At 54.8% G+C, this 27,312-nt stretch overlaps 1 protein-coding gene across 3 annotated transcripts; it reads right to left on the minus strand.

Moving 5' to 3' along the window:
• Positions 1-312: 312 nt before the first annotated feature.
• Positions 313-27,312, minus strand: CAND2 (cullin associated and neddylation dissociated 2 (putative)). Of its 3 annotated transcripts, none has more exons than XM_068982611.1 (15): positions 27,245-27,312; positions 22,104-22,247; positions 18,773-18,927; positions 17,960-18,083; positions 16,424-16,689; positions 14,976-15,081; positions 14,654-14,796; positions 12,231-12,523; positions 10,986-11,127; positions 9,144-10,646; positions 6,822-6,917; positions 4,090-4,259; positions 2,833-2,997; positions 1,425-1,532; positions 313-540 (listed from the first exon to the last, which is right to left on the minus strand). In XM_068982611.1, exons 1-15 carry the CDS (start codon positions 27,310-27,312, stop codon positions 313-315), a joined length of 3,711 nt encoding a protein of 1,236 aa, XP_068838712.1. The 3 variants fall into 3 exon arrangements, with proteins under 3 accessions (XP_068838712.1, XP_068838713.1, XP_068838714.1); XM_068982612.1 differs by having other exon boundaries at positions 12,231-12,519; positions 14,650-14,796; XM_068982613.1 differs by lacking the exons at positions 17,960-18,083; positions 18,773-18,927 and having other exon boundaries at positions 4,090-4,191; positions 6,826-6,917.

Consider the following 27,312-nt stretch of genomic DNA (forward strand, 5'->3'; position numbering starts at 1 on the left):
CTAAAGACTGAACACTATGAGCAGGGACCCCCGGCTGGAGGGAGCCAGGCTAACCTGTGTGAAGTCACATCCATCTTTGTGGGAGGCCTGGAAGGACTACCACGCCCCCTCTGAATGACTGTCCTGAGTTAAAGGGCCCAACTGTTGGCAGCTCTGACAGAGCCTGTGAGTTGGGGTCCCTAGAGAAGGTGCTGGAAGCCCCGAGCAGGAGATGGAGAAAGGGCAGGAGTAGAGGCCTGCAGTGGTAGGGTGAGGCTCTGGCTTTGACTCTGGTGGGCCTCCTTGCATGTTGGGGTAACCAGGGGGTAGGTGTTAGCTGAGTTCCATGGAGTCTGTGCTGGGAGCCGAAACGGAATCTTTCTGGATGCTTTCAAAGAGGGCAGCCAGCTCGGGGTTGGATCGAATTTGGGACGAGAAGTCAGCCATGATGGGGCTCTTGCCCACTTCCGGGATGGTCAGCAGGGCGGCCACTGCCCTCATGGCCGAGCGCTTCAGTTCGTCTTGCTTCTCAAACTCCTGTTTCACAGAACCAGCTTTGACCTAAAGTAGAAACGATGAGCTGGTCACCTGTCATCTTGCCCAGCTCATGCCCCATCTCCTAGCTTCATTTACAGTGCTTAAAGTAGGCTCTTGGCACCGCTGGACTTGATGAATGGCTTGTTCTGACAGCCTTCCCCTAGCTGACCCCTTCCCCCCACTCAAGTGCAACCCGTCCTGCTTACCAGCCCAAAGTTGGCTTGCCTGCCTTCTGTTGCCTTATCCCCACCTCGCCCGCCTATTCAGAGACTCTCAGGAATTTCCCTGCTGTTTATGGAATCAAGTCCAGGTTCCTGGTCTGCTCTCAGGACACTCCGTGACTCAACCCAGACAACACTCAGGCTCTTCCTGGTAGAGGTTAAGAGCTTGGCATTGGGGCTGGGCAGTGCTGGATTCAAATGGCTCTGCCCTTTTCTTGGTTAATTTGAACCCTTCCAAAACCCAAATTAGTTCTTGCATTTGGCAGGCATTTATTGGGTCCTCCTGGGTGTGACAGGCTCTTCTCAACGCACAGCTTTCCGTGAGCCTTCTGCCCCAGGTCCTCCCTCCCCGGACCCTGAGGCACTCCAGGGTAACTGCCCACTAGCTAGCAATCAACCAGCGATTTCTAAGTGTCTGACTCAGTTTCCCCATTAGGATGTGAGAGGAGGGTGTCCACCGTGTTCAGTATCGCACGCCTGGTGGTACCCTGCACAAGGCCGGACACATAGCCTGTCAGTAACCTCTCTGAACATTTGTTCTGTGTATAGAATGGTAAGAATAAGACAATGATAATGACTGAAGGTGTTTCACATACCACCTGTATCTCCAGAGATTCTTGGTAAATGGTAACTGAACCATCTGCAGGGGACCTGGCAGGTACACCCAGAGCTGGGCAGGGGGCTTACCTTGGCAGTGCAGGTGGCCCTGAGGGGCTCGATGAGCCGGTCCACCCTCTGCAGGACGGGCACAGGACACAGGGTAGCCAGTCGGGCGAGCATGATGAAGGTCAGCATCTGACCGGGGGAAGGAGACAGTTCTTGGTGAAATAGCCCAGGACCGAAAAGAGCAGGCCCTGGGGGAGAGCAGAGGTCTGGACCCGACCCCCGGAACTCAGGTCCAAAGTAGCAGCCGACCTGCCTGTCACCCTGATCTCCGCTGGCGCTCACCAAATACTGGCTAAGGAATGCTTCTGTGCGTTTGCCCAGCAAACACTGAGATTTACAACTCTGGCTCTTAAGTGTGTGGAACTTTTGGGTGATTACCACTCCATTTATTCACTTTTGTATTGTCTAAACAAACACAATTAATGACTTGTCTTACATTGGTTTTTCATTATAAAAGGGATTCATGCTCATTGTATATATATTAAAAAGCTCCAAGAGGACAGAAGGTGAAAGCTGTCTGCCCCACAGGTAATAAAATGGCCAAACTTTTACAACTCACTGTCCACCTGACAGTGGGTCTGGGCCACCTTCCACACCAGCCCACAGTGTCAGGATCCCGTGACGGGAGGCACCCAGTGCACTGAGCCAGCTCCCGGTGAGCGTTTCCCAACTCCCAGAAAGCTGTGGAGAACCACCTCTCGCCTAAACCCTTGGAACGTATGTTTAGGAGTCAGTTCGTGGAGTGAATTCCACATTTTGAAATGTGCCTAGGGCTTCCCTGGCGGCTCGGTGGTGCAGAAGCCACCTGCCAGCGCAGGAGACACGGGTTCATTCCCTGGTGAGGGAAGAGTCCCCATGCCGCAGCGCAAGTAACCGGAGCCACAGCCACCAAGCCTGCGTTCTAGAGCCTGGAGCCACAACCACTGAGCCTGTTCTCTAGAGCCCCGGAGCTATGAGTACCCTACACTCTGTGCCCCACAACGCGAGAAGTCGCCGCAATGAGAAGCCACACGCTCTAACCAGAAAGTAGCCTCCGCACGCCGCAACTAGAGAAAAGCTCATGAAGCAGCGAAGACCCAGGACAGCCACAAATAAATCAAGCAATAAATACATAAAGCGTTTCTAAGTTCTACATTTTTGTAGTTCTGGCCAAACCAACCTCCCAAGGCCTTGTCCACTCCCACCAAAGGTGCGAGAACTGGGTTCTGACTGGAAAAGAACAAAGCAGGGGACTTCCCTGGTGGTCCAGTGGTTAAGACTTGGCCTTCCAGTGCAGGGGGTGGGCATGGGCACTGATCGGGGCACTAAGATCCCACATGCCATACTGTGCAGCCAAAAGTAAAAGAGAACAAAGCAACTACTTTCGTGGGGGTGCCTGGGGTGGGCGTGGGGGACAGATGGGCAGTGGGTCCGGCGGGGATCCTCCTACCCGGATGTCGTAGTGGTCCTTCAAGCCGTCCTCCACGTGGTTCAGGAACTCGCAGACGTCCAGCTGGCCCAAGCAGCTCTCCAGCAGTGAGTACATGCACTCGAAGGCCGCCTTCCGCACATCCAGCCCATCGTCCACCGTGTGCTTAAAGGGCCCCATCTCCACCTGCAGGAAGGAGGGTGAGAGGAAAACGGGCTGAGGGCTGTGACCCCGGGGCATGGAGGACACCTCCCCAGGCTCCTCCTGTGCACCGCTCCCTCTCTCGTTCAGTACTGTGTCCTGTCCCCAAATCATGCCTTAGACTCCAGTCTCCACGCCTGTGCTCAGCCTGTGACGCCTTTTGATAATGATAATAGTAATGTTCTAATGATAATTACAATCCACTGAACAGGTTTGCTCTGCCAGGCACTGTGCTGACTGCTGGTCAGATGACACTTGACCAAATCATCACAACAGTCCCAGGAAGACTGTGTTACTATAAACCCCGTTTAATACATGAGGAAACTAAGGCTCAGAAATGTTAATTTGCCCAAGGAGACGAGCCCAAGTTAGTAAGTGGTTCAATCAGAATTAAAAATCCAGGTCTCTTCGACGTTGTCACAACCACAAGGGTTTGCTTGTAGTGGTAAACTCCTACTCACCCCTCAAAGCCCACTTCAAATGCCTTCTCCTTTGGGGGAACTTTCCTAACCTCTCTAAAGAGAATCGGATTTTCCTCCGAGATGCTAGGTGGTTCAGACCTTCTCTTTATATCGTGCAAGGACTTAGCTATTAAGTCACTTTGACTCTCTGCCTCTTAAATCCTAACTTCACCACATGGGGTCTAAGTTCAATAGTCAGGAGGCCATTAGCAAACTGGTGGCTTGTGTCTGGGCCAGCTAAGTCCTGGCGCCCAGGCTCAGGGCTGGTGTCCCTCGAACACCTGCTGAATGTCAAGTGATCACAAGAGTTGCCTACATTTAATGAGCGCCGACTGTGTGCCAGGAGCAGTTTTGAGCACTTGCAAGATTTAGCTCATTAAGTCGTCTTCAACAACTATAATGTGGACACCATTATGTCTTTCCTTTGGCCTGTTTGGAGAAACTAAGGCTAAGAGAGGATTGGGGCTGTCCCAGCCAGGCTCACACTGCCAGGAAACAGAGGGGCAGACGCAACCCTCTGGGCCAGCGCTTGCTCTGATGAACCTGACCCTAACCCTCTCCCCAGCCACAGCAGTCCAGCCTAAGGGCACCTGGCTGTGTTCTCCCCTGGCTTCACCTCTCGGATGAGGTCGCGGCGGATCTTCGTCTCCTGGTAGAGGAAGGGCAGGATGTCATCCAGCAGGTCGCGGACCAGCGAGGGCTTGTTGTGCACGGCGGAGTTGAAGAAAGCCAGGGTGGCCCGGCGCACATTCAGGTCCGGGTCCTGCAGGCTCTCCATGAACTCTCCTGGCAGCGAGACCAGAAGCGGGGGTGAGGGGCGGCACAGCCACAACCAAACACCCAGCTGACCCCACGCAACCTCACTTCCCTGGTTAACGGGCCACTCAGACCTGGCTGATGGGTATGGATATGTTCTGAGCATCTGCTTTGCACAACAAAGTCCAGAGAAGAGAGTGGACTTGAGTGTGGCCTGGGTTTAAATCTATGCTCGACCATGCGGTTCCTGTGGGATCTTGGGCTGCCTCAGTGTCCTCATCTGTAAAATGGGGGTAACAGCTGTACCTACACTGCAGGACTGGTTTCAGGATTTAAAACGTGGTCATGTCTAAAAAGCACATGGCAGAACAGCGAGGGAGGACTCTAAACGTTACCTTGATGTTATTTCAGATGAGAATCCTGAGGATCAGAGAGGTAAAGAGACTTACACAAAGTCACACAGCATTTCTTTGCACATACACCTTTTCTGTGTAGGTTAGACTTTTTAACGACTATGTTCATGTTTTATATATTCAATAAATAAATAAAATCAAGAATGAGCGGGGTCCCTAAAAAAAAGAAAAAACTGTATTTCAAATGATATAAGTACCCAGGTTATGAAGGAGAACAACTCACCTAAGTAACTTCCCAAAGTATTGTGACAAGATGCCCCTCAGGCTAAAGATGAAAGAATTATAAATGAATACTGATTTTTCACAGATAAGGGTTAGCAATTCTCATGACTACCTTCTGTGTATTCCAGGATTAAGTGAGTAAGTATCTTGTGGAAAATAGAAGCTGGCATTCTCCCATAACAGAATGGTACGTGGAAAGGGAGAAGGCAAGCATGAACCCTGTGGTGCTGGGCTAGAACAGGAGGTAACTCGTGTATACAGGGGTTACTGTGTAATACACATAATAAATACCATCCTCCACTAAAAGGAATCAGGGCTTCTTGGAGAAATGGTTGATTCCAGGGACGAGACAGGAAAGGTTCAAGATGAGTCTGAAGCATCTTATTGTGCAAAAGATAAGGATATGTGAAAAGAATGATAGAAGCATGTCATCAGAACATAGGAACCAGCTTGAAGAGCTCCCACTGGCTAAATGTGAGACTGTCTTGGGAATCTAAAAAAAAGACAGTAATAGATTATAATCCACTGAATGAAATACAAATCCCTGAGTCTATAATGATATGAACAAATCAGTGAATAAAAAATGGGGGAAAACAAAAAGTTATTCCTGAGAATAAAATGCAAACTAAAAATATGGAAGGAATGCTGAAATTAGAAAGTTGTTACTTAGTTGTCATAACTGTCAGTAATCGTTTATTCAGGCAAGAAACCACAATGCATGCAAAATGTAGTGTGCAAAAATTTGATGAGGAAGAAGATACTTCAATAGGCAGAAGATCTAAAGACATTCCTCCAAGGAAGGCATACAGATGGCCAAAAAGTACATGAAAACATGCTCCACGTCACTAATGATTAGAGAAATGCAAATCAACACTGCAATGAGCTATCACCTAACGCCAGTCAGGATGGCCACCATCAAAAAATCTACAAACAATAAATGCCAGAAAGGATGTGGCAATCAAGTGACCCTCCTACACTGCTGGGGGGAATATGAATTGTATAGCCATCACCAAGAACGGTATGGAGGTTCCTTTAAAAACTAAAAACAGAACTATTGCTACCGCATGATCCAGCAATCCCACTCCTGGACATGTAACTGCAGAAAACTCTAATTTGAAAAGATATAACATTCATCCCCACGTTCACTGCAGCACTATCTGCAACAGTCAAGACACGGAATCAACCAACATGTCCACCAACAGAGGAGATAAAGAACATGTGGTACGTGTATATCCACACTGGACTACTGCGTGCGTGTGTGACCTCATGGAGTGCAGACCCCCAGGCTCCGCGGTTCATGGGATTCTCCAGGCAAGAATTCTGGGGATCTTCCCGACCCAGGAATCACACCTGTGTCACTTACATCTAACCTGCATTGGCAGGTGGGTTCTTTACCATTAGTGCCACCTGGGAAGCCCATAATGGGCTATTAGCCACAAAAAAAAGAATGAAATAATGCCATTGGCAGCAACGTGGATGGACCGAGATATTGTCATACTGAGTGAAGTCAGTCAGATAAAGACAAATACAATACTGCTCATATGTGGAATCTAGTTTTTAAAAGTGATACAGATAAACTTATTTACAAAACAGAAACAGGCTTAGAGATATTGAAAACAAACATGGTTACCAAGAAGGAAGGGGGAGAGGGATAAACTGGCAGATTGGGACTGACGTATACACACGACGATATATGAAATAGATAACTATTAAGAACCTGCTGTATAGCACAGGGAACTCAGTACTCTGTAATGACCTATATGGAAAAGAAATCTGAGAAAGAAGAGTGGATTTATGCATATGTATAACTGATTCACTTTGCTGTACACCCTAAAGTAACAACATTGTAATAATATTAGACGCCAATAAAAATTTTTTTTTTAAAAATAGGAAGAAAAATCAAGACCAAGAACAGGGTGGAGAGGACCACAGTGGGCAGAGGGGAGGGGGTGCTCACCGATGAAGGTCTTCAGGAGGGGATCGATGGGGTGGGGCTGATCGGAGATGAGGTACTTGGCTGCTGTGATGGCGGTGCAGCGGGTGTGTGGCCGACCTGCAGGACAGGAGGGGTGGCATTGGCGGGGGCACGCCAAGCTTCCCCTCGCCTCCGTGGGAGACAGGATCGGAACCTCTTCCCATGCAACCGCACACATCCATCTTCAAGGAAGTCAATTACCACTTTCCTCAGCAGCCCGCAATCGCTCCTGAATTCCGGCTGCAGCTGAGACAGTACAACTGCTGGTTCTCAAGCACCCACCCCGAGGTCACGAACAGAGAATGAGAACCCAAGATGGGGCTCAACCCAAAAAAGGACCTCTGCCCAGGCCTTGGAGCTGTGTTCTATTTTTCAGATATTTTTTAGACATATTATCTCAATTAATCCTCTGGCTTAATCCTAGTCATTGGTTGATAATAATATTAGTTAAAATAAATTCAAAAATTATTGTTAATCTCCACTTTACAGATGTGGAAAGAGAGACCAGAAAGGTTAAAATCAGATCTAAGGTCACCCAGCAGGTCCAGAATTCACCAGCTGCTTCTGAGCTCTCTCTGGGCCCCCCTGCAACCTGCATTCTCCAAGGAGAGAGCAGTTGTGCTTCAGACAGGCTAAAATCACTTAATTTTGCTTTTCTGTCTTGCTTTCTGAGTAAAGAAGCTGCAGAAAGGGAAGGAAATACACTTCCCATCAGGGTGGAGGAAATTAATTGGCCAGCTCTCTCTCCTCTCCACCTCTCACCCCTCCTAGCCCATAGCACTGAATGGGTTAAGGCTGTTTCCACCCACAGACTTTAGTTCAAGACTCAGGACAAAGTTTACAAGTTGATGCTTGGGTATGAGGGAGTGAGTTATGGACTTCAGACTTGCAGCTTTTCTCCTCGTTCTTTTTCCATCCTGACTGGCTCCTAAGAAGATTCAGGGTGGCTGGTGAACATAATACATGTAGAGTAGGATTAAGTGAATTAAGAAAAATGAGGCCAAGGACAAAGCGAGATGGAGACCAGAGTGAGGGGCGTGCAGAGAGAGGAAGTCCCATGAACTTGCTGGTACCAGGCAGCTTATTTGGCTCGAAGCGTCCACAGCTGGTGGTAAAAAAGGAAATGTGGCCAGTTAGCTGGTTCAACAGTGGGTGCAAGGCCCAACCAAACCTGAGCTATGAAAAGGTAGGGCTCAGACTTCCCTGGTAGCCCAGTGGTTAAGAATCCACCGTGCAATGCAGGGGACATGGGTTCAATCCCTGGTCCAGGAAGATCCCACATGCCAAGAAGCAACTAAGCCGGAGTCCCACAACTACTGAGCCCGTGCTCTGCCACGAGAAGCCACCACAGTGATAAGCACCACACCAGAGGGCAGCCCCACCTCACCACACCTAGAGAAAGCCCGTGCACTCCAACAAAGACCCAGTACAGCCGAAAATAAAGGAAAAAGAAAAAAAAAAGGAAAAAAACTGCCTCTCATGCCTAGAACCTCGCCTCCCAAGGTTTCTTGTGGAGGTCCCTATGGGTGTAACAGGTGATACTCTCAACACGGTCATCCTGTCCACACAGCAGTGAGGGCCAGAGCTGCGGCTTCTACACCAGCCACCCAGGAAGGGCCTAACTGGAACCGCTAGTACAGCAACAGCAGCAGATGCTAACAGTACGCATCAGGTACCACCCACCAGACCACGCGCTCTGCCTGCGCTATGTCAGCTGACCCACCACGGACCACATGGAGGCCAGCAGACCAGGCCCGGAGGCCTTTCATTCCCAGGGGCTTTGACTTGCCCCAGAGCCCACCGTCCACCTGCCCTTCTTCCTCCCTGAGCTGCGGAACATCCTGACGCGCTCTGACCCCACGACGTGAGACCTGCCCTCCTCACCCCGTCCCTGGCCCTCTCCGAGCCACGGGGCCTGGCATCCCCTCCGAAGCCATGTTTACATTTGCTGCTGGTCCCCAGAATGAGCTGCATTCTGTGGCCTGCTGTTTCTGGCCCCTCAGAGAACCGCCTTTACTAACCTTCGCCCGGGGCCTGTGGCCGCTGACAACGCCCAGTGGCATCTTGAGTTTACTTGTTGGAAGGACACGTGAAGAATTGTGTCCCCTCCATCCCAGAGGGGCCCCCTGGAAAAGGCCCCTGAGTCTTAGGAAACGCTGTTTTTAACGGCTCCTCTGCATTGAATCTTATCAACACCATGATGCTCAGACCCCCATCACCTGAACGAGCTCATCCAGTGTGGACCTCTAGGGCGCATTGCCCACTTTCAATTTCGGCTGCCTTTGCCCATCCCCAGGCCCCTACCTGCAGCAAGCTGCTTCCGGAACCGGGGCAGGAGGAAGGGAGGGTTTACGAGGACGAGCTTCCCGATGCACTCGGCCACCACCCCCCGGGTACCCTCCTCGGCACCCTCGCAGCGCTGGAACAGCAGGGCCCAGATGTCCTCGGCGTAGGGCTTCAGGCTGTCAGGCTGGGCGGCCCCCAGGGCCTCCCGCAGCGAGTGCAGCAGCAGGTACTGCCTCCGGGGCTCGGCCTCCATCTGCCCCAGCAGGAAAGGCAGGAAGTCAGGCAGGTTCCCCGCGCCCACGCGGCCCAGCGCGTAGGAGGCGGCCGCCCTCACGTCCTCACTGGGTGAGCCCAGGGCTTCCAGGAGCACCGCCTTCAGCTCCCGCTGTGGGCCTGGCCCGGCCACCTGGCCCACCTCCGCCAGCGACAGGAACGCCAGGACCTTGACCCCGGGGCTCGAGCTGGGCGACCTGGCCTCGCCGACCAGGCGGTTGGCCGTGCCTGCCGCCTCCTGGGGACAGGCCGCGGCGAGGGCCGCCACGCAGCGGGCCAGCGAGTGGAACACTTGCTTGTGCAGGCCGGGCCCGCCGTCCGCTGCCTGCTCGTACACGGGCGCCGTGAGCAGGCCGATGAGCTTGGCGTAGTCCACGCACGGCGGCCGTGTCCCCACCAGGGCCTGCAGGAAGCCTTCGGTGGCCATTAGCACCCCGGCTGGCAGCAGGGGTGAGCGCAGCAACCGCAGCAGCTCGGCCAGCACGGGGCCGCTGACCTCGGCCATGGAGGCTGGCTGGGCACGGGTAACGGTAGCGAGGAAGTCCACGGCCAGCTGGGCCACGTGCATGTCGCTCTCGCTGACCAGGGCGGGCAGCTCGGCCAGCACGGCCCGCACGGCGGGCGGCGGGAGACCAGGGCCCTGGCTCTGGGCCAGCGCAGCCAGGGCCGCCAGCGTGGCCAGCCGCAGTGCCCGCTGGTTCTTGCGCAGGAAGGAGGCCAGGATGGGCAGTGCCTCGGCCAGGATGGGCTGCAGGCTGATCTTCAGTGGGGACACGGCCACCAGCGTCAGCGCCTTGACGGCCGAGAGCCGCGTGATCTCGTTCCGCAGGCGGTCCAGGAGGAGCAAGAGCGACGGCTCCAGGTCGTCCCCGAGCCGGTCGCCCAGGTGGCCCACAAGGTGGCCCATGCAGGAGATGGCCCGCTCCTTCACCTCCTGGTCCAGGTCGGTGGCCCGAAGCCGGGCCAGGGTGGCCGCGGACATCTCTCCAACGTAGGGCTCGGGGTCCAGCTTCCGAGGCCCGTCCAGTGGCCACAGCGCCCTCACCAGCTCCTGGAGCACCAGCAGGGCCTCGGCTGCGATCTTGTAGAAAGGGTCAGCCACGCAGGCCAGCACTGGTGGCAGGAGAGTGGGCAGGTGGGGCTGGAAGGCCTCAGCCGGCTCTGTGCCCAGCAGCCCCTGAAGGAAGGCCAGGGCGTCCATCCGGATGGTGGAGGAGCTGGAGCGGTCGGCCAGTGAGAAGACGATGCCTGTGGGGTGGGTGCCCAGGTTACCAGGACACACACCCTGACCCAGCTCAGCCTTCCCTGGATGCGGGGATGGAGGACCCACAGGAGTCTGAGCTGGACCCAGGCACCTGGGCCCTTACTCAGGAGCAGGTTCTGAGAGGTCAGGGCTCAGCTGGAGCCAGGGCTGAGGATACAGGCCAGGAAACTTACATGAACACAGGACAGAGGGCCGCACCCCAGCCCTGTACTCACTGCTGGCAGTGGGGAGCCGCTGTAGGTTGCTGAACAGGGAGTGGAGGCTGGGGGCTGGGTTCAGGGGAGAAGCCGGAAGAGCAGACCCCAGGTTCCAGGGCACCCTACCTGCTACCAGCACGGGCATGTGCTCTGCCAGGCTGCCCGGGAGGACGCCTGCCAGCTCGGTGAGGAGGCTGAAGCAGCCCTGGCGGGCCCTGACACTCCGGTCTTTCAGCTGCCGCTGCAGGGCCTTCATCACAAGAGGCACCTGTGGGCAAGTCAGGGGCAAGGAGGAGGCCAATGACCACCCAGGAACCCAGACACCCCATCCACCACTGGGGGGCTCTGCCCAGGCACCTGACAAGGAGGGACCCTCAGTTTGTGGAGGGGATCATCCCACCCTGAGCTCCCCATCACTCACTCTGTGCCAGACACCTCATTCCACACTCACCGCCTGAGGCAGGCACTAGTCCTGGGCCCACCTAACACTTGGGAGACAGGCAGAGAGTAGTAGCCAGCTCAAGGTCACCGGATCGGGGGCCCTTCTGCCTTCCCCAGCTGGATTCCCTCCCTGATGAGCTCACCCACTCCCGAGGTTCGGATTCCACTGAAGCAATGACTCCCAGATCTACATCTGACACCAGACTTATGTGCTACCTGCCCACCCGACATCTCAACTTGGGCATCCAGCGAGGACTTCGGACAGAATAAATGTACAGAGCAGAGCTCCGCACGCTCCCCGCTCCACCATCTCGGGGACGGTACTTCATGCTTTAGCCAGAGCAGAGAAGTCACGTGACATCTCCCTGCCCCTCACCTTCCACACGCATCTGCAAACTCAAAGCACTGCGTCTCGGGGCTTCCCTGGTGATCCAGTGGCTACGACTGTGCCCCCAGCGCAGGGGACCCAGGGTTCAATCTCTGTTCGGGGAGCTAGATCCCACGTGCCACAACTAAGAGCTGGCATGCCACAACTAAGACCCAGCACAGCCCAATAAATACCTAAGTAAATAAATATCAAAGAAAAAAAACTACCTCTCAAGTCCAACCTCCTGCCTTTCACCTACACGGCTGCAGTGGCCTCCAGCCCATGACAATCCATTTCTCACACAGCAGCCAGAGTGAACGTTTTCAAATGTGAATAGGACACCATATTCCCCTTCCTGCGGCTTCTACCCTCTCAGAATAACACTGAACCCCCTTTCTGTGGCCTGGAACCCTACTTGTGCTACTGGCTATCTGCCTGAGACTGTGCAGTCCAGGCACTTCATACAAACGGCCAGGCACACAGCAGGTGCTCAATAGATGGGGGCAGTGGGCGGAGGGAAGGGCTGTGAGGTGGGGGGCAAGGGGGAGGGTAGGCAGGCACACCTGTCCTCGCAGCATCTGGAGGTTGCTGCCGGTCTGGGTGGGCTCCTCCATGACCTCCATCCACCCCTTCGGGGGCCGCGTCTGCCGCAGCAGCACGATGTAAGCCCCGAACACGTCGGCCTTGACGTTCTCCTCGCGCTCCTTGAAGCGATGGATGAGCGCGGGCGCCAGGGCGCAGTGGAAGTCAGGCAGCAGGTCGGGCCGAGAGTCGATCAGGGCTGCCAGGCACTTGGCCGCTGCCCGGCGCACCTTCCAGCTCACGTCGTCGTCATCGCTGTACTCCTCCTCGCTCTCTAGGGCAGCAATCAGGACACCCGTGGAGCCCCGAGCCCCGAGGGGGGAGCCGCCAGCCTCTCCCCGGTGGTCTTCCAGGACAGAGCGGGTGAGAAGTGAGGGGGCAGTGAGGAGGGCTCAGGTGGGGCTTCCCCTGTCTCTGTAGCCCGCCATGGGATTCTCCAGGCAGGAATACTGGAGTGGGTTGCCATTCCCCTCTCCAGAGGATCTTCCCGACCCAGGGACTGAACCTGGGTCTCCTGCATTGCAGGCAGATTCTTTACCTCCTGAGCCACAAGGGAAGCCTCCGTGGTCACTACTTCTAACTACTGAGAAGTTGCTGCTTAGTCACTGAGTTGGGTCCGACTCTCTGCGACCGCCAGGCTCCTCTGTCCATGGGGATTTTCAGGCAAGAATACTGGAGTGGGTGGCCATTTCCTTCTCCAGGTTAATGAGGACCTGCTGTGTGCTGGGGATGGCACCAGGCAAGGAACTAGCTGGAGGTAAACCAGGGTCCCCCCATCTGCCTCCCTTGATTGTTGTGACTGCATCTGGCAAAAACTGACTCCCAAGTGAGGATTTAGGAGACCCATTTGGGGCATAAGACCTGTCCTTTGGTTTTAGGACTGGGTGTGTGATGTTTTATCTACTTGGCTTTCAGAAGGGAGGCGACAGTTCCCCCGCCCTGCGTAGGGTCCTGATTCTGGTTTCCAAGCAGGACTATGACAGAAGCTGTGTTTGCGTGGCTCTTTGCTCTCCAAGCTCCCCTCAGAGGCCAGAGCTCAAGTCTTCACCACCCCTCAGGAATGAAGGTGTCTTGAGGCTCTTTTGTAGACATGAGTAAGGCTCAGAGAGGGTGAGAGATTCTCCTGAGGACACAGAGCTAGAAACAGCAGAGCTGAGTAAGGCCCACCCATACACATGGGGGAGACATATGTGAGGCTCAGAAGAGGACGGTGCTACCTAGGGACACCCCCAGCCACAGGCTCAAAGACCAGCGTGATCCTACTCACTCTGCTCTGTAGAGAGCTCAGACTCTCAGAGCACTGCATCTGGACAAGCCATGGTGGGCCAGGGGGATGGTCCCCCAGATGTGCCTGGTCAGCTCAGCAGATTGTCCCCCTGATGGCCCCTTGTTTGTTATCTCCACCCCATGTCACCCATGGAGAAACATCCAGAGCTCCTAGATACTAACAAGAAAATGTCCAATCTCCTTGGCCTGCAACTTGAGGCCCCTACATGCCTGTCCAATCTCATCTCCTGCCACCGCATCTCGCTCCAAGTACCCCACCGGGACATAAGTCCCTCGCCTCCATCAGTACCTCCAGGGTCCAGGGGCATCCCCCTGAGTGACAGACAGGACCACAGGCACAGAAGGAAAGAAGCTATTGAGTCCATTCACCACCCAGGCATCTCTCCCTGTCAGGGCCAGTCAATCCATCATCAGAGCTTCACGTTGCTGGGGTAAAGCAATGGCTCTTGGACACTGCAACTCAAAGGGTACAGGGGGACTTCCCTGGTGGTCCTGTGGCTAAGAATCCACCTAGCAATGCAGGGGATGCAGGTTCGATCCTTGGTCAGGGAACTAAGATCCCATATGCCTTGGCGCAACTAAGCCCATGCACAGCAACTGAGCCCACAGGCTCTGGAGCCTGCACACTGCAATGGAAGATCCCGCGTGACACAGCAAAGATCCCACGCGTGGCAACTAAGACGAGGCAGCCAAATACATTTTCAAAAAAGGGTACAGAGATGGCAGCACAAGATGGGAGCTTCAAGTCCCACCTATGCCACTTCCTAGCTGTGTGATCTCAGGCAAACCTCTAAGTCTCAGTTTTCTTGTCTGAAATATGGGCATGATAATAAATATCAGGTTTTCTAGCTTCATCGTAAGGAACATGAAATAAGTGGGTGCTTTGGACATCAGGAGATGCTCAATAAAAACAGCGGTCACAACTCGCTCGTGATCTGTGCAGTCAGAGTGTGGGGATGACAGAGGATCTAGATTTCCAAGGGCGGGACTGGAGCCCCAGGAAGAGTTGGGATCAGGATGCGGGGCACCAAAGGTGGCCCCTGTCTTCGGCTGGGGGATTCATGGGGAGGCTGAACCCGGTTCCACCCACCAGCCCAAGGACAAGTTGGCTACCCACCTTGCTCACTGAACTCGCTGTCCTCAGTCTCCATCTGCTCCTCATCCTCGTCACTGTCGTAGTTATAGTTGGGGTCGTGCTTTATGTACTGGAGGCAGAGGCTGGTCACGTTGGGCACGTGAGGGGCCATTTCCTTGGGGCACCTGTGGGTGGCATGCAGGAGGCTGTGCTGGACCCAAGCAGGACAGGGTGGGGGGTGAAGCCCAGGGCTGAGCCCCGAGATCTGACTGCTTTGAGGCCAGCATCTTGTGCCCACTCCATCCCCACCAACTTCTCAAAGAAACCCCAGGGCCCCCATTCCTAGGATCCCCGCTGCACCTACTTCCTCAGGAAAGCCTCAAAGGCCTGGAGGCAGGACTCCCGAAGTTCGTCATCATCCAGGTTGCAGAACTCCTCCACCAGGGGCACCAGGCGGTCCAAATGGGCCCCTGCAGGACCAGGTGGGTCACTGAGGCGAGGCCAGCCCGTCTCCCGGGCTCTCCCAACCCACAGCAATCAGCCTGTGCCTGTTCCTGCCGCCTTGGCCACTGCAAACTGTACCTCAGAGGCTTCAGCAGATGTGGGTTGTAGCCCCGACTCAGTCCCATCTAAGCTATGGGACCTTGGACACAACACAACCCTTGTTTAACCTCAGATCACTCATCTTCACAGTAGGGAGAACAGTGCCCACCAACCAGAGAGTTTGTCAAGAGTACGGATAAAAGGCAGATAAAGATCTACCTGGCACAGAACAGGCACTCGATAAGTGGCAGCTGTTGTCAAAACTATTACGCATGTTCTTGATTATTCCCTGCGCTAGGCTACAGCCCTGAGTGAGGAGACAGGCACCACTCTTATAGACCAGGCCAGAGGGGCCCCCTGCCTGGTCCCTGGGCTTCACAAGGAACTCCAGCTAAGCCCTTCTCCAGCTACACCCTTCCCTACTTTCCTGCCCAGTCAACCCTGAACCCATGTCCGGTCCTGTGCAGGTCTCTTTTCCAGGTCCACGCTTCTGAGGGTGGCCAAGGGGTGGCTGCCACTGGGGAAACGTGGACAGATTTGGACTGGAGGCTGAGGTCTCCATGTGTGCTTGTAAGGGCCCTTGCAGTGACAGCGCCAGAGGGCAGACTGAGGCCACTCTACTTACACTGCCTTGTTCTAGCCCAGACTGACTCCAAGGAGTTTGAGAATAAATTCAAACCTGATCGCTGAATTCCATTTCTAAAAAACTAACCTCTGGTGACAGAAAGGAGATCAGTGGTGCCCTAGGGTGGGGCCTGGGAAGGATGTGCTGCAAAGAGGCACAAGGAAACTTCTAGGGGTGATGGAAACATTCTGCGTCTTGATTGCGGTGGCAGTTTCACTGGTATATAGAAAGGTCAAAACACACTGAAGTGCACACTTTAACTAGTGTGGTGTGTTGTACACACGTCATCCCTCAATAAAAAAAATTAAAACCTTGTTAATCACCTAGGTTGTTATTAAGGTACAGTTGTCAAAACAGGACGACAGAACATATTTTACTTAAGTCTGGGGGCATGATTTACAGTTACCCGCGCGAGCCTCTGGGTAGGGCTCAGAAGCAGATCAAGCTGAGCGCCTACCCGGCTGCCTCTTGAGCCCACCCTTTCTCTTCCAGGTGCTCCAGCCCCACCCCGGCCCCGCCCCTCTCCTCCGCACCTCCCCACCCAACCACATCCCCTAACCAAGGAGGTAGCGCACCCAGGCCCCGCCCCTCTCCCAGCGCCCCATCCTTAGCCCCGCCCCTCGCCGTGGGCCCCGCCCCCTTACCCAGGCGGTGGCCTGCCTGGCGGCCAATGCTGCCCAGACACTGGATGAGAGTGCGGATCGCCGCGGGGCTGGCTGGCGCGCGTGGGCCGGGCAGCCGGTCCAGCAGGTGGTCGGCGAGCTCCACGAAGAGGTCGGTGCTGCAGGCGGCCGCCAGGTGGCCAAGAGCCCCAACGGCCCGCTTGCGCACGGCCAGGCGCGGACTGCTCAGCTGCGGCAGCAGACAGTGCAGGAGGCTGGCGTGGAAGGCGCCCAGCGGAGCGCCCAGCCTGGGGAGCCGGAGGGGGCGTCGGGCGGGGCCCACCCAGCGGGCAGCCTGGGCCGCACCTCCCCTCTCCCTATGGTCTCCTGGCCTCCTTCCCATTATTACAACCCAACGGCCCTAGGCAAACAAGAAGGTACCCTGCAACTGTGTGCAGTGATTACTTATCACAGGAGAGGAAGCAGAGAGGAAAAGGGTTTTTCTCAAAAAACCCTTTCCTTCCTGGGGAGGAAGCCAGATGTGCTGGGGCCTGGGGGACTCCAGTGAGCTTTCCCAACTTCCCCCAAGTCTGGCCTTGCCTCAGTGCTCATCCTCACTCACTCACGCTCACTGAGGCCAGACCCATCTCCAGTGTACCTCTGCCCAAGTCCTCCAGTGGCTCCCCAGTGCCCCTGGGATGAGCTGAGCTCTGGGCTCAAGGCAAGAGGGAACGGCAGAGAATGGTTTCTGCACACATAAACGCAGCCCGTGCCCACCCTGGCAGCTCCCATCCCTCCTTCAAGCCAGGCCTATGCCTTCCCTGTCCCATACATGCCCTGAGACCTTTCCTCTCACTCCACAGCTACACATTGACCTCACCCTCCCATCTCTGTCCAGTGCAGACCTCTTTCCTGGGTTTCATTTATTCATTTGCTCACCTACTAGAAAAGCTATGACACCCCACATGACACCCCACAACCCCCAGGGACCCCATGTCTCCGATGCCCTCTGTCCTCTGGGCCGAGGGCAGCCTCCCCATCCAGGGTCCCCCTATGCCCGCCCACACCTGGCCAAGTCCTGCCCACCCCTGAAGAGTCAGCTGACTGGACTCGCTCTGGGAGGGTTCCCCCTTCCTCAGCTGGGTGAGGGTCTCCTCCTCCGAGCTCCTACTGGTCCTGCTCTTAGCCACGCTGCTGTCCTTCCTGCACTCACAGGTTTAGCATGTCTGTGAGCTCTTCCCTAGAGGCGGCCAAGACCCAGCCAACTCCATCCTCCCGACGCTGGTCTAGCACCTGACATTTTTCTGGTAGGTGTTCAAATCTTGAGAAGCTGAATGAATACTTTAGAAAAGTGTAGTGCAATTGAAAACAATGGCCCAGCTATTAGGTTTCTCATGTCCTGATTGTAGTGAGAACTCGGTGACAGTCAAGTTCTCCTGGGACACTGCTGGGGTGATTAAAGGGCCCTGAGCACAGGGCCTGCGGTACCATAAGTGCCCGCTCTGTGAAGCTGAGTCCCTCCCTGTGCCCTTGCCACCCCTCCCTGCCATCCTCGTTGCTCAGGGTGGCCTCCCGCACCTGCTCAGCATGTCAGAAAGGATGTCCAGGGCTTCCAGCTGCACGGCCACATCCTCCTGCTGGGCAATTGCACTGGTGAGCTGGCCGGTGATCTTCCGGCACACGTTGGAGGCCAGGCTGGAGCCTGCACAGAGTGCAAGGTGGGTGCGGTGAGGCCCAGGGTCGCCTGGGGCTGGCCTTCGCTCTGGTTGCACCCCTGAGCCCACATCCCCCACCCCACTAAATGGTGCTGCCCAGAGAAGCCAGGACGTCCAGGGTCCAAGGTGTGACCCAGGGTCCAGCCAAACTAGAGGAGACAGCTGGGGAGCTGAGGACCAAGGGCAGGCCTGCTGGCTGGCCCACCTCACATCTGACCCTTGCCCTCTGCCTTCCAATGAGGAGTCTTTCCCAGACCCCCCGGTGGCTTGGAGGGGCCAGGTGACCAGGTTCTGGCCAGTGAGATACAGGTCAGTGTCTTTGGGGGAAACACGCACTTTTCTTATAAAGGGCAAGAGACCTGAGGAGAGACTTTACCCCTGTCCTAACTGAGCTTCCCGGTAAATTGTTGCAAAAATGGAGTGGCTGATTCCTTCCGAGTTAAGTCAGAAAAGCGACTCGCCATGTCTTCAAGCTGCCATTAGTTAGACTGTGTTAACTGCAGAGTCTAAGAGCATCTCTGAAACACAGCCATGAAGTTAAGCAGATGTGAGTCTGAATCCTCTGCTACTTACCAGGCTGACCTGGGGTAAGTCCCTTCACCCCGCTGAGCCTCTGCTTCTTCAATCATAAACTAGGACAAATAACAGAAGCACCTGGTCCCTGGGACCTGGGTACCTGTGGCCGCAGTGGGGAGCTCTGACAGGACGGTCTTCAGGCCGATGCCAGCGATGTCTCGGAGCTGCTCCTTGTCCGACCGCATGTTGGCACAGAGGGCGTCCACGATAGTCTCCACCTGGTACTCCTTCACTTTGCCCACCAGAGGACCCAAGCTGAGCAGGGAGGGATAGAGTGTGAGAGCCCAGGCTCAGCCCGAGTTGGGGTACCCCTTAAGTCCCCTCAAGGCTGTGGGGCCACATGTGCTGAGGAAAAGACTCAGATCAACAAGGGACTCCCTATTTTGCCAGAAAGAAAGGTACCCTCTGGCTATGCTGACCTCATTCCTGACACCTCCCAAACCTGCATCTCCTCCTGGATGCATCTCAGCACATAGCTAAAACATCCAACCCAGGAACCTCAGTTGGAAACCAAGGAATGCCCCCAGAGCAGGGTTCTCAGACTTCCGCGTGTATCACAATCTCCCAAAGGACTCGTTCAAACAGAATGAACCCCAGATTTTCACCCCACCCCAGATTTTCACCCCACCCCAGATTTTCAGACTTAAGGGGTCTAGGTAGGGGCCTGAAAATTGACATTTCTAGCAAGTTTGCAGTAGATGGTCCAGGGACCACACTTTGAGAACTTCTGCCTTAGAGGCTTGCTTCGCCAAGTGTGATCACAGATCAGCCTCATCAGCTCTATCTGGAGACGCAGAGCTCAGGTCCCACCTGAGAGCTCCTGGACTAGAATGTGTGCTTCAGCAAAACCTCCAGGTGACTGGAAAGCACATTAAAGTTGAAGAACCGCACGAGGGCTTCCCTGGGAGCTCAGTGGTAAAGAACCGGCCTGCAAATGCAGGAAACACGGCTTCGATCCCTGATCCGGGAAGATCCCACATGCCTTGAAGCAACTAAGCCCGAGCACCGCCACCACTGAACCTGTGCTCCGGAGCCTGGGAGCTGCAGCCCCGGAGCCCGCAAGCCCTAGAGCCAGCGCTCCACAGTAAGGGAAGCCACGCGATGAGAAGCCCATGCACTGCAGCGGGAGAGTAGCCCCCGCTCGCTGCAGCGAGAGAAAGCCCATGCACAGCAGCAGAGACCCGGCGCAGCTGGAAATAAAGAAAACTATTTTTAAATTAAAAAAATAAAAACCGCATGAGACACTGTTTCTCAGCCTTAAGTCTGCACTGCCATCCCCTGGGGCCTTTTAAGAAATCGTTACCCAGGTACCAGCCCTAGAATGTCTGAGCTAAATGGTTTCAGGTGTGGTCTGGATGCTGGGGAGTTTTGTGTTTTTTTAATTTGCCAGGTGATTCTAATAGGCAGTCAAGGTTGAGGACCTCTGACCTAAGAGTGGTTCCCAGACGGTGGTGTACATTAGAATGCAGATTCTTGGGTCCACAGCCTCATCTGCCTGCTCTGGCCCCCCTTCTGAATTAGAATCCCTGGGTGAGGAGTACACAGTTTAAACAAGGGGCTCACATGTCTGCAGTGCACACCAGTTTGCAAAACTCAACTTCTTTCTCCATCTAAGAAATCACGGTCCTCCCACTCAACCTCCTATAGCACTGGTTCCCAGTAGGGGTAATACTGCTCTGAGGGGTGTTTTGGAAATTTACTGGCAGGCCTTCTATTAGTTATGCTCATCATAGCTAATGAGATAAGCTTTACTGCTGGCTTTTATTGAAGGGAGAGAGGAGAGGCCAGGTGTGACAGAAAGACAATATTGCAAAACCATGTTTCTCGTCCTGCTGGAGTTTCTAACATCCCATGGGGCAGTCACACAGGTAAAAAGTCTTTCTATAATTATCTGAGTCCAAAATGAAATTATATGTAATTTCATTTTACATATAAACACAAAAATACTTTTTTGTACCATTTTAATATACTCTGAAATTTCCCAAAAAATGCAGTTATCAAGTAACTTGAAGAAAGATTGTAGTTTGTTGTTCTGGGAAACTTTACCAGGAGATGGTCACCATTTCAGAAATCTTCTAAAAGCAATGCCACTGTGCTGGTATTTGAGTCCCCAGCATCTGTACCTGTCTCTACCTGCTTCCTGTCTCAGCGCTGACAGCAAGCCTACACTCTGGTGCAGGCTTCCCATAACTTTATTACACGTCTACCATCAATGCGCCTGAGCATTTATGCACTGAAACACACTATCTTATTATCAACTGCATTCCTCTTTTTCCTTTCTGTGCCAGTTCACGGCATTATATAAAGTGTTTTATAATCATGGGTAGAGGCAGGTTCTAGTATGCATGAATTTCATTTCATGGTAAGAAAAGAGTATTTCAGATTATGTGTTATAAAGAGGGGTTACTGCTTTTGCTAGTAGGAAACCAGTCCGCCTGATCTCAATTCCACTGTCAGAGGGATGACCAGACCACAAGCCTGAGCATATCTTGTTGCCCCGTGAGACTCTTTACTGAAATCCCCTGCTCTCGGGGTCAAGTTGAAATTCACTACCAGCCCAGGACGCCAGGATCCAGCCCACAGAGTACTGTTTTGAGAGACAGTGCCCCAGTTCTCTGCTGACCCCTGCCATTCCTCAGTCCCCTGCCCACCCAAGCGCACACACACACACACACACACACACACACACACGTGTTCTGCACATAACCCATCTTGCTTTTTCAACTCTGGGGGTAACCAGCAAAGGTCTCAGGACCACACCTCATGAGGCCAATGGCAAAGACCCCCATGTTCTTTCACTCCCACTATTTCTGTACATGCCAGCCTGACTTTCCAGCTGCCAGCATTCGCATCTGTGTCTGAGGGTTTTCTCTACCTGGAGATATCAAGGAATGCATAACCCCCTGCCTACCCCAGGAACAGCCCTCAACCGAGGAAAGCTGACAGCTGGGACCACCCTGAAGGTCTTGTCCTACACTGTGTTCCAGGGACCACCCCCCGCCCCAGCAGGGTTAAGCGCCTCTTGCCCACAGCAGTAAGCTGCTTGAGAAGTCATGTTTATTGCTTTTCTTCCTTCCCTAAGGCCCCACCAGCTTCCTGGGTTCTCTTCCCTAATAAACTTACACGTGAATCCCTGCTGCAGGGTGTACTTCCGGGGGAACCCAGACCAAGGCACTGTCCAGCTCCACTGTCGCTCTAAGGAGTTGCTCGTCGTGTCCAACTCTTTGCAACCCCACAGACTATAGCCTGCCAGGCTCCTCCAGGCAAGGAAGAGTGGAGGCAAGAATACTGGAGTGGGTTGCCATGCCCTTCTCCAGGGGATCTGCCTGACCCGGGGAGGCACTCCAAGAACTTCTCAGCCAGTCTTCTCCAAGCGGCTGGACCCCCAGTGGGGCAGGGACCCTCTGGCTCCCAGGGGGGCTGACACTTACCACTTGACCGCCAGGTTCTGCACCTCCCCATTCTTGTCCTCCAGGAGCCGGAGCAGCATCTTCACCACCTTGCGCTCACTGTCCTCGTCCAGCTGGATGGAGTCCTTCTGAAGCTCCGACATCAGGTCACTGGTGGCCATGAACCTGGGCAGGGACGGCGGAGGGGCATTGCCGAGCAGGCCCCGGGCCCTGGTGACTTGGGCAGTACCCTTAGAGTTCCCTCAGGAGCACACCTGATACAAAGGGGCAGTCAAGAGTAGGTAGATCATCTGGGCTATGGGCACGGCTAGGCCATCACAAGGAGTCCTGTGTGTGAGCATGTACTGACTTCCAGATTCTCTTGTCTGAATACAGCTGGGTCTACAATCTATGGTTTTTCCAGCAGTCATGCATGGATGTGAGAGCTGGACCGTAAAGAAGGCTGAGCACCAAAGAACTGATGCTTTCGAACTGTCGTGCTGGAGAAGACTCTTGAGAGTCCCTTGGACTGCAAGGAGATCCAACCAGTCCATCCTAAAGGAAATCAACCCTAAATATTCATTGGAAAGACTGATGCTGAAGCTGAAGCTCCACTACTCTGACCACCTGATGTGAAGAAGCCGACTCACCGGAAAAGACCCTGATGCTGGGAAAGACTGAGGGCAGGAGGAGAAGGGGACGACAGAGGATGAGACAGTTGGATGGCATCACCGACTCAATGGACATGAGTTTGAGCAAGCTCCGGGAGATAGTGACCTGCTGCATGGGGTGGCAAAGAGTAGGACATGGCTGAGCGACTGAACAATAGTTTCCGGTGACAGTACCTGGCTCAAGGCAGTGACAGCTGCCCTCTGGAGGTGGACACACACTCTCCAGGCCTGCAGGATCTCCCCAGGCCCACTGCACCTGCTTACTGGCTCTTGCAGGCACGTGACAGCAGCAAGGTGAGATCCAGTGAAGTCCAGATCACAGGGTGGGCAGCCCCAGGAAAAGAGTCAGGCTTTTGATCCCCCACCAGCCTGGTTTTCTAGCTTTAGCAAGTCAACCAAGAACCTCCCCCAGCCCTGCACCTCACAACCTGCCAAGCCAAGGCTCCTAGGGCAAAACTGGTCACAGTAGGATTCCAGCCTCATCTGTGCAGGCTCAGACCTGCTGCTCGATGTCACAGTGGGCCCCAGGGCCCCACAGGCAGGAGGGCGCTTGTCAGTGTCACGGCTGTCTATCTTTAACAGCTGGGATACGCCTCAAGCTGCTGAGAGAAGGAAGGAGGTTAGGCTGGAGCCAGGGAGAGGGTGGCAGGGTTGACGATGCCCACCTCTGGGCCTGCCTGCTGCAGAAGCAGCAGCCACGGTCAGATGAAGGAAGAGCTTTGGATCTGAGCCAGGACAAGGCCGAGGGTATGGGCTCCCCGGGCGGCTCAGTTGTCAAGAATCTGCCTGCCAACGAAGGAGACGCAGGTTGGGAAGATCCCCTGGAGGAAGAAATGGCAACTCACTCCAGCATTCTCGCCTGGGAAACCCCGTGAACGGAGGAGGCTGGGGGGCTACAGTCTGTAGGGTCGCCGAGAGTCGGACACGACTAAACAACAAGAGTAACAAGACTTGGGTAGCCACCTGCACTCCTGAGTCTGTCCAGCTGAAGGGATGTTCAGAGAAGGCAGGCAGGACCCTGAAGTTGAGTTTCTGCTGCAATTTGTAGAGACCCAGCTCAGCCTGGCAACCCAAGGGATGTGCTCCTTTGCCCAAGATGGGCCTCCTGCCCCTGTCTTTCTTTCCCACCTACCAAACCCTATTCATCTGCCAAGGGCCCAACTCAAATGTCCCAGTCTTGGTGAAGACTCCTCTCACCATCCTGCCCTATCCTCCACCCACAGTCTCTAAGCACACTTGGTCTCCCTGGACAGGAACCTCTCAGATACCCTGCACCCCTTCATTACAGTACCTCTCACACTGCACTACAAGCTTGGTTACCAGTGTCTCCTCCATTTAACGTGAACTCATAGAGGCCTATCAGTTCATCTCTGAGTCTCCAGGCCCAGCAAACAACGAGCCTAAAGAGGCCCTGAGGGGGCAGGGTGAGGGCAGGAGGGGGAGGAGGGTTAGAGTCAGCCCCTAACAGAGCTCAGAGCCAGAGAGCTGTGTGGAAGTCCAAACACTGAAACCCATTCGTCTGAAACATGCTCCAGCATTCCAGACACTGCCAAGTTCCTGCAAATACTCAGCTCTCAGACATATATTAATATCTGTGTATATGTGTATGGTGGTGGTAAGAAGGGTAAAGAGGAAAGGGTATAACTTGGTAGATAGGAGCCTGGGCACTGAAGTTTGGCTTTAAGTAAATATACTGGTCATGTCATTTACCACCCAGGTGACCTTGAGCAACTGGCTCCTCTCTCAGCCTCAATTTTTCCTTTTACAAAAATGGGAATTTTCTTTGCCCCACTTCATAACATCCCTGGGAGGTTGTAACTCTTAGCATGAGGCAGGTGAGGAAACTAGGCTCAGAGAGGTTACAAGAACTACCCATTGTCACCCAGCAAATTGGGAAAAGAATCAGCCTGCCACTCAGCTCTCCTGGCTCCTCAACCAATACTGCTGTGTGTTTTCAAGAAATGATGTAGCAGGGACTTCCCTGGTGGTCCAGTGGCTAAGACTCTGTGCTTCCACTGCAGGGGGCCCCAGTTCTATCCCTGGGCAGGGAACTAGATCCCACACGCTGCAACTAAAGATCAAAGATTTCATGTGCTCCCAGGGAGTGAGACCTGACATAGCCAAATCAACAAAGAAATATTCAAAAAAATGACGCAGGAATCCCTGCAAGATCCCTCAGTGTACTCGTTTCACTGCTAGAGTCTGAGTGGGAATAGAACAGCCCCCTGCTCACAGAGTGGGGACTGAGAACTACAGGGATGGAAGATTCCCTCCACCTGCCCGGGACCCCCACTTGCAGTCACCACCCGCCTCCAGGAGCCAGAGGACACAGTCTCAGTTTCATTCCAGAGAAACCCTAGAGGCGACTCAGCTGAAACACTGGGCCACATGGGTGCCTGGACAGCTGGTCAAGCAGGACCCAGCCCCCCTGGTATTTGGACTGTAAAAATAGACACCATCCTCATATGCTTGGGGGTGGTTTTAAGTGTTCTCAGGACCGCTGGCAGAGCAGACTGGGCAGGCTTCTCAGGCTCCAGTTGGCAAGGCTGATTCCCTGTCCTGGAGCCTGGCCCCGAGGCCCTAGACAGTGGGGCACATCCCCTCGGCCACCGGCCGGCTGTGTGACCTTGAGCAAGTCACTTCACCTCTCCAAGCCTCTGGAGACCAGGAAGAACAATCACGACCACGCAGGCAGACGGGAGGACTGAATGAGATTATACTGGACGACAGGGAGCCCAGGACACAGAGAACCTTCACTGAGCACCTGCTGTGTACCCAGAACAGCCTCCGGGACACAGAAGGAGAGTTTACAGTCCAGTGGTCCAGGAGCTCCGGGTCTCCCAGGCTCCAGAAGAGAACGCAGCAGAAACACAGGCCAGGCACTGGAGGCATCCCAAGGAGGCGAGGACTGAGTAGGAGCTAGCCTGGTGAAGCACGGAAATGAAGGGACAAAGAACTTCCAGGTAAAGGCCCAGAGCAAAGAGATGCTGCAGCCTTCTGATGTGCACAGGATCACAACCGTGTCCCTGGGGCTTCCCTGGTGGCTCACGGGGAAAGAAGCCGTCAGCCAATGCAGGAGATGTGGGTTCGACCCCTGGGTCGGGAAGATCCCCTGAAGAAGGAAATGGCAACCCACTCCAGTATTCTTGCCTGGAGACTTCCATGGACAGAGGAGCCTGGCGGGCTACAGTTCGTGGGGTGGCAAAAGAGTCAAACACAACTTAGCCACCAAACAGTAACAAGAAATTAAGCATTCACCTGGTGCCAGCATCCCACATATGGCTAACTCTTCACACCAACCCTCCAGGTGGGTTGCTATTATCCCATTTCACAGAGCTTCTGAGGCTCAGAGGAGTTAAGCAGCTTGTTCTCAATCATACTGCCAGTAAATGACTGGAGGCAGGATCTGAATCCAGGACTGTGGCTCTGAGGGTCTACTAAAGGGGGGCTGTGGAGGAATGAGGTGCTGAAGGCGGGGATCAGAGCAGGAGGGCAGGGCCTCAGTCTCCTCCCCAGTCAAGAATCAGACAGCCTTGCTGAAATCTCATCCTCTGTGTTAGACTGACCTGGATGTGGACGCGGATTCTCCACTTCCTAACTCTGCGACGGTGCCTGAGCCCTTTCTGCCTCTGAGCCTCACTCTCCCCATCTGTAAAATGGGGTAACGGACCGAATGCTCAATGGGTGGGCGTGGCTATCTCCTCTGAAAATTTCTTATAGCTCAGAGAGAGGGTCCAGAACAGGCTGTGTGATCACGGGCCAACCCATTTCCCCCTCCTTGGGCCTCAGTTTCCCCAGAGGAGGAGGGGGTTGGACCGAAAAAGGGAGTGGCCCACAAAATCGTAAAAGCCCCCATCCGAAGCATCACCTACCCGCGTCTGCAAAGCCACACAGCCCAGCCCCCTCCCGCAGGCAGGGTGGGAGCAAACCCGCGAGGGGAGGGTGGGGAAGGGGTACCCCTCTGAAGTGCGGGGGTGGAGGGCTGCAGTGAGGTCGCTGAGAGGGGGCAGAGCTGAGGGTCCCAGTGAAAAAGTCAGCCCTGGGGGCTGGAGTCCCGGGAAGGGAACGGGTTTCAACGCGGAGAAGAGGAGGCAGGAGAGGCCGAGGGCTTCAGCGTGGGTTGGAGAGGAGGGCCGGGGCCCGTGGCACGCGCGGAGATGCGGGCTTGGGCAGAAACACAAGAGAGGAGAAGTGGAGAAACGGGGCGGCCGAGGCCGAGCGGCGGGACGGGAGGCAGGGGCTGAAGTTTGCGCGGTGGGGATCGCAGCTGGGCTGGAGTCCCGCAGAGGGCCGGGCAGCGACCCGTGGACAAGGGGCGCCCTCCCCCAACCCCGAGCTCCGGCGCGGGGCGCAGAGGCGGGGAGGGGGCGTCTCGGGGGGCGGGGTGGAGCTCCGGGAGGGATGCGAGGCGGGGGCTGCAGGGTCCCGGGGGGCAAGGACCCGAGCTCCGGGAGGGGAAGGCCGGGGGTTCAGGGCGGGGCGGCCCGGCGCGGGGCCCGGCCGCGGGCGCACCTGAAGTCCTTGTCGCTGGACGTCATCTTCTCCAGGAGGCTGGAGATGTGGAAGGCGGCGGTGCTCAT

This window comes from Capricornis sumatraensis, chromosome 10, assembly GCF_032405125.1.
Source record: "Capricornis sumatraensis isolate serow.1 chromosome 10, serow.2, whole genome shotgun sequence".
NCBI lineage: Eukaryota > Metazoa > Chordata > Mammalia > Artiodactyla > Bovidae > Capricornis > Capricornis sumatraensis.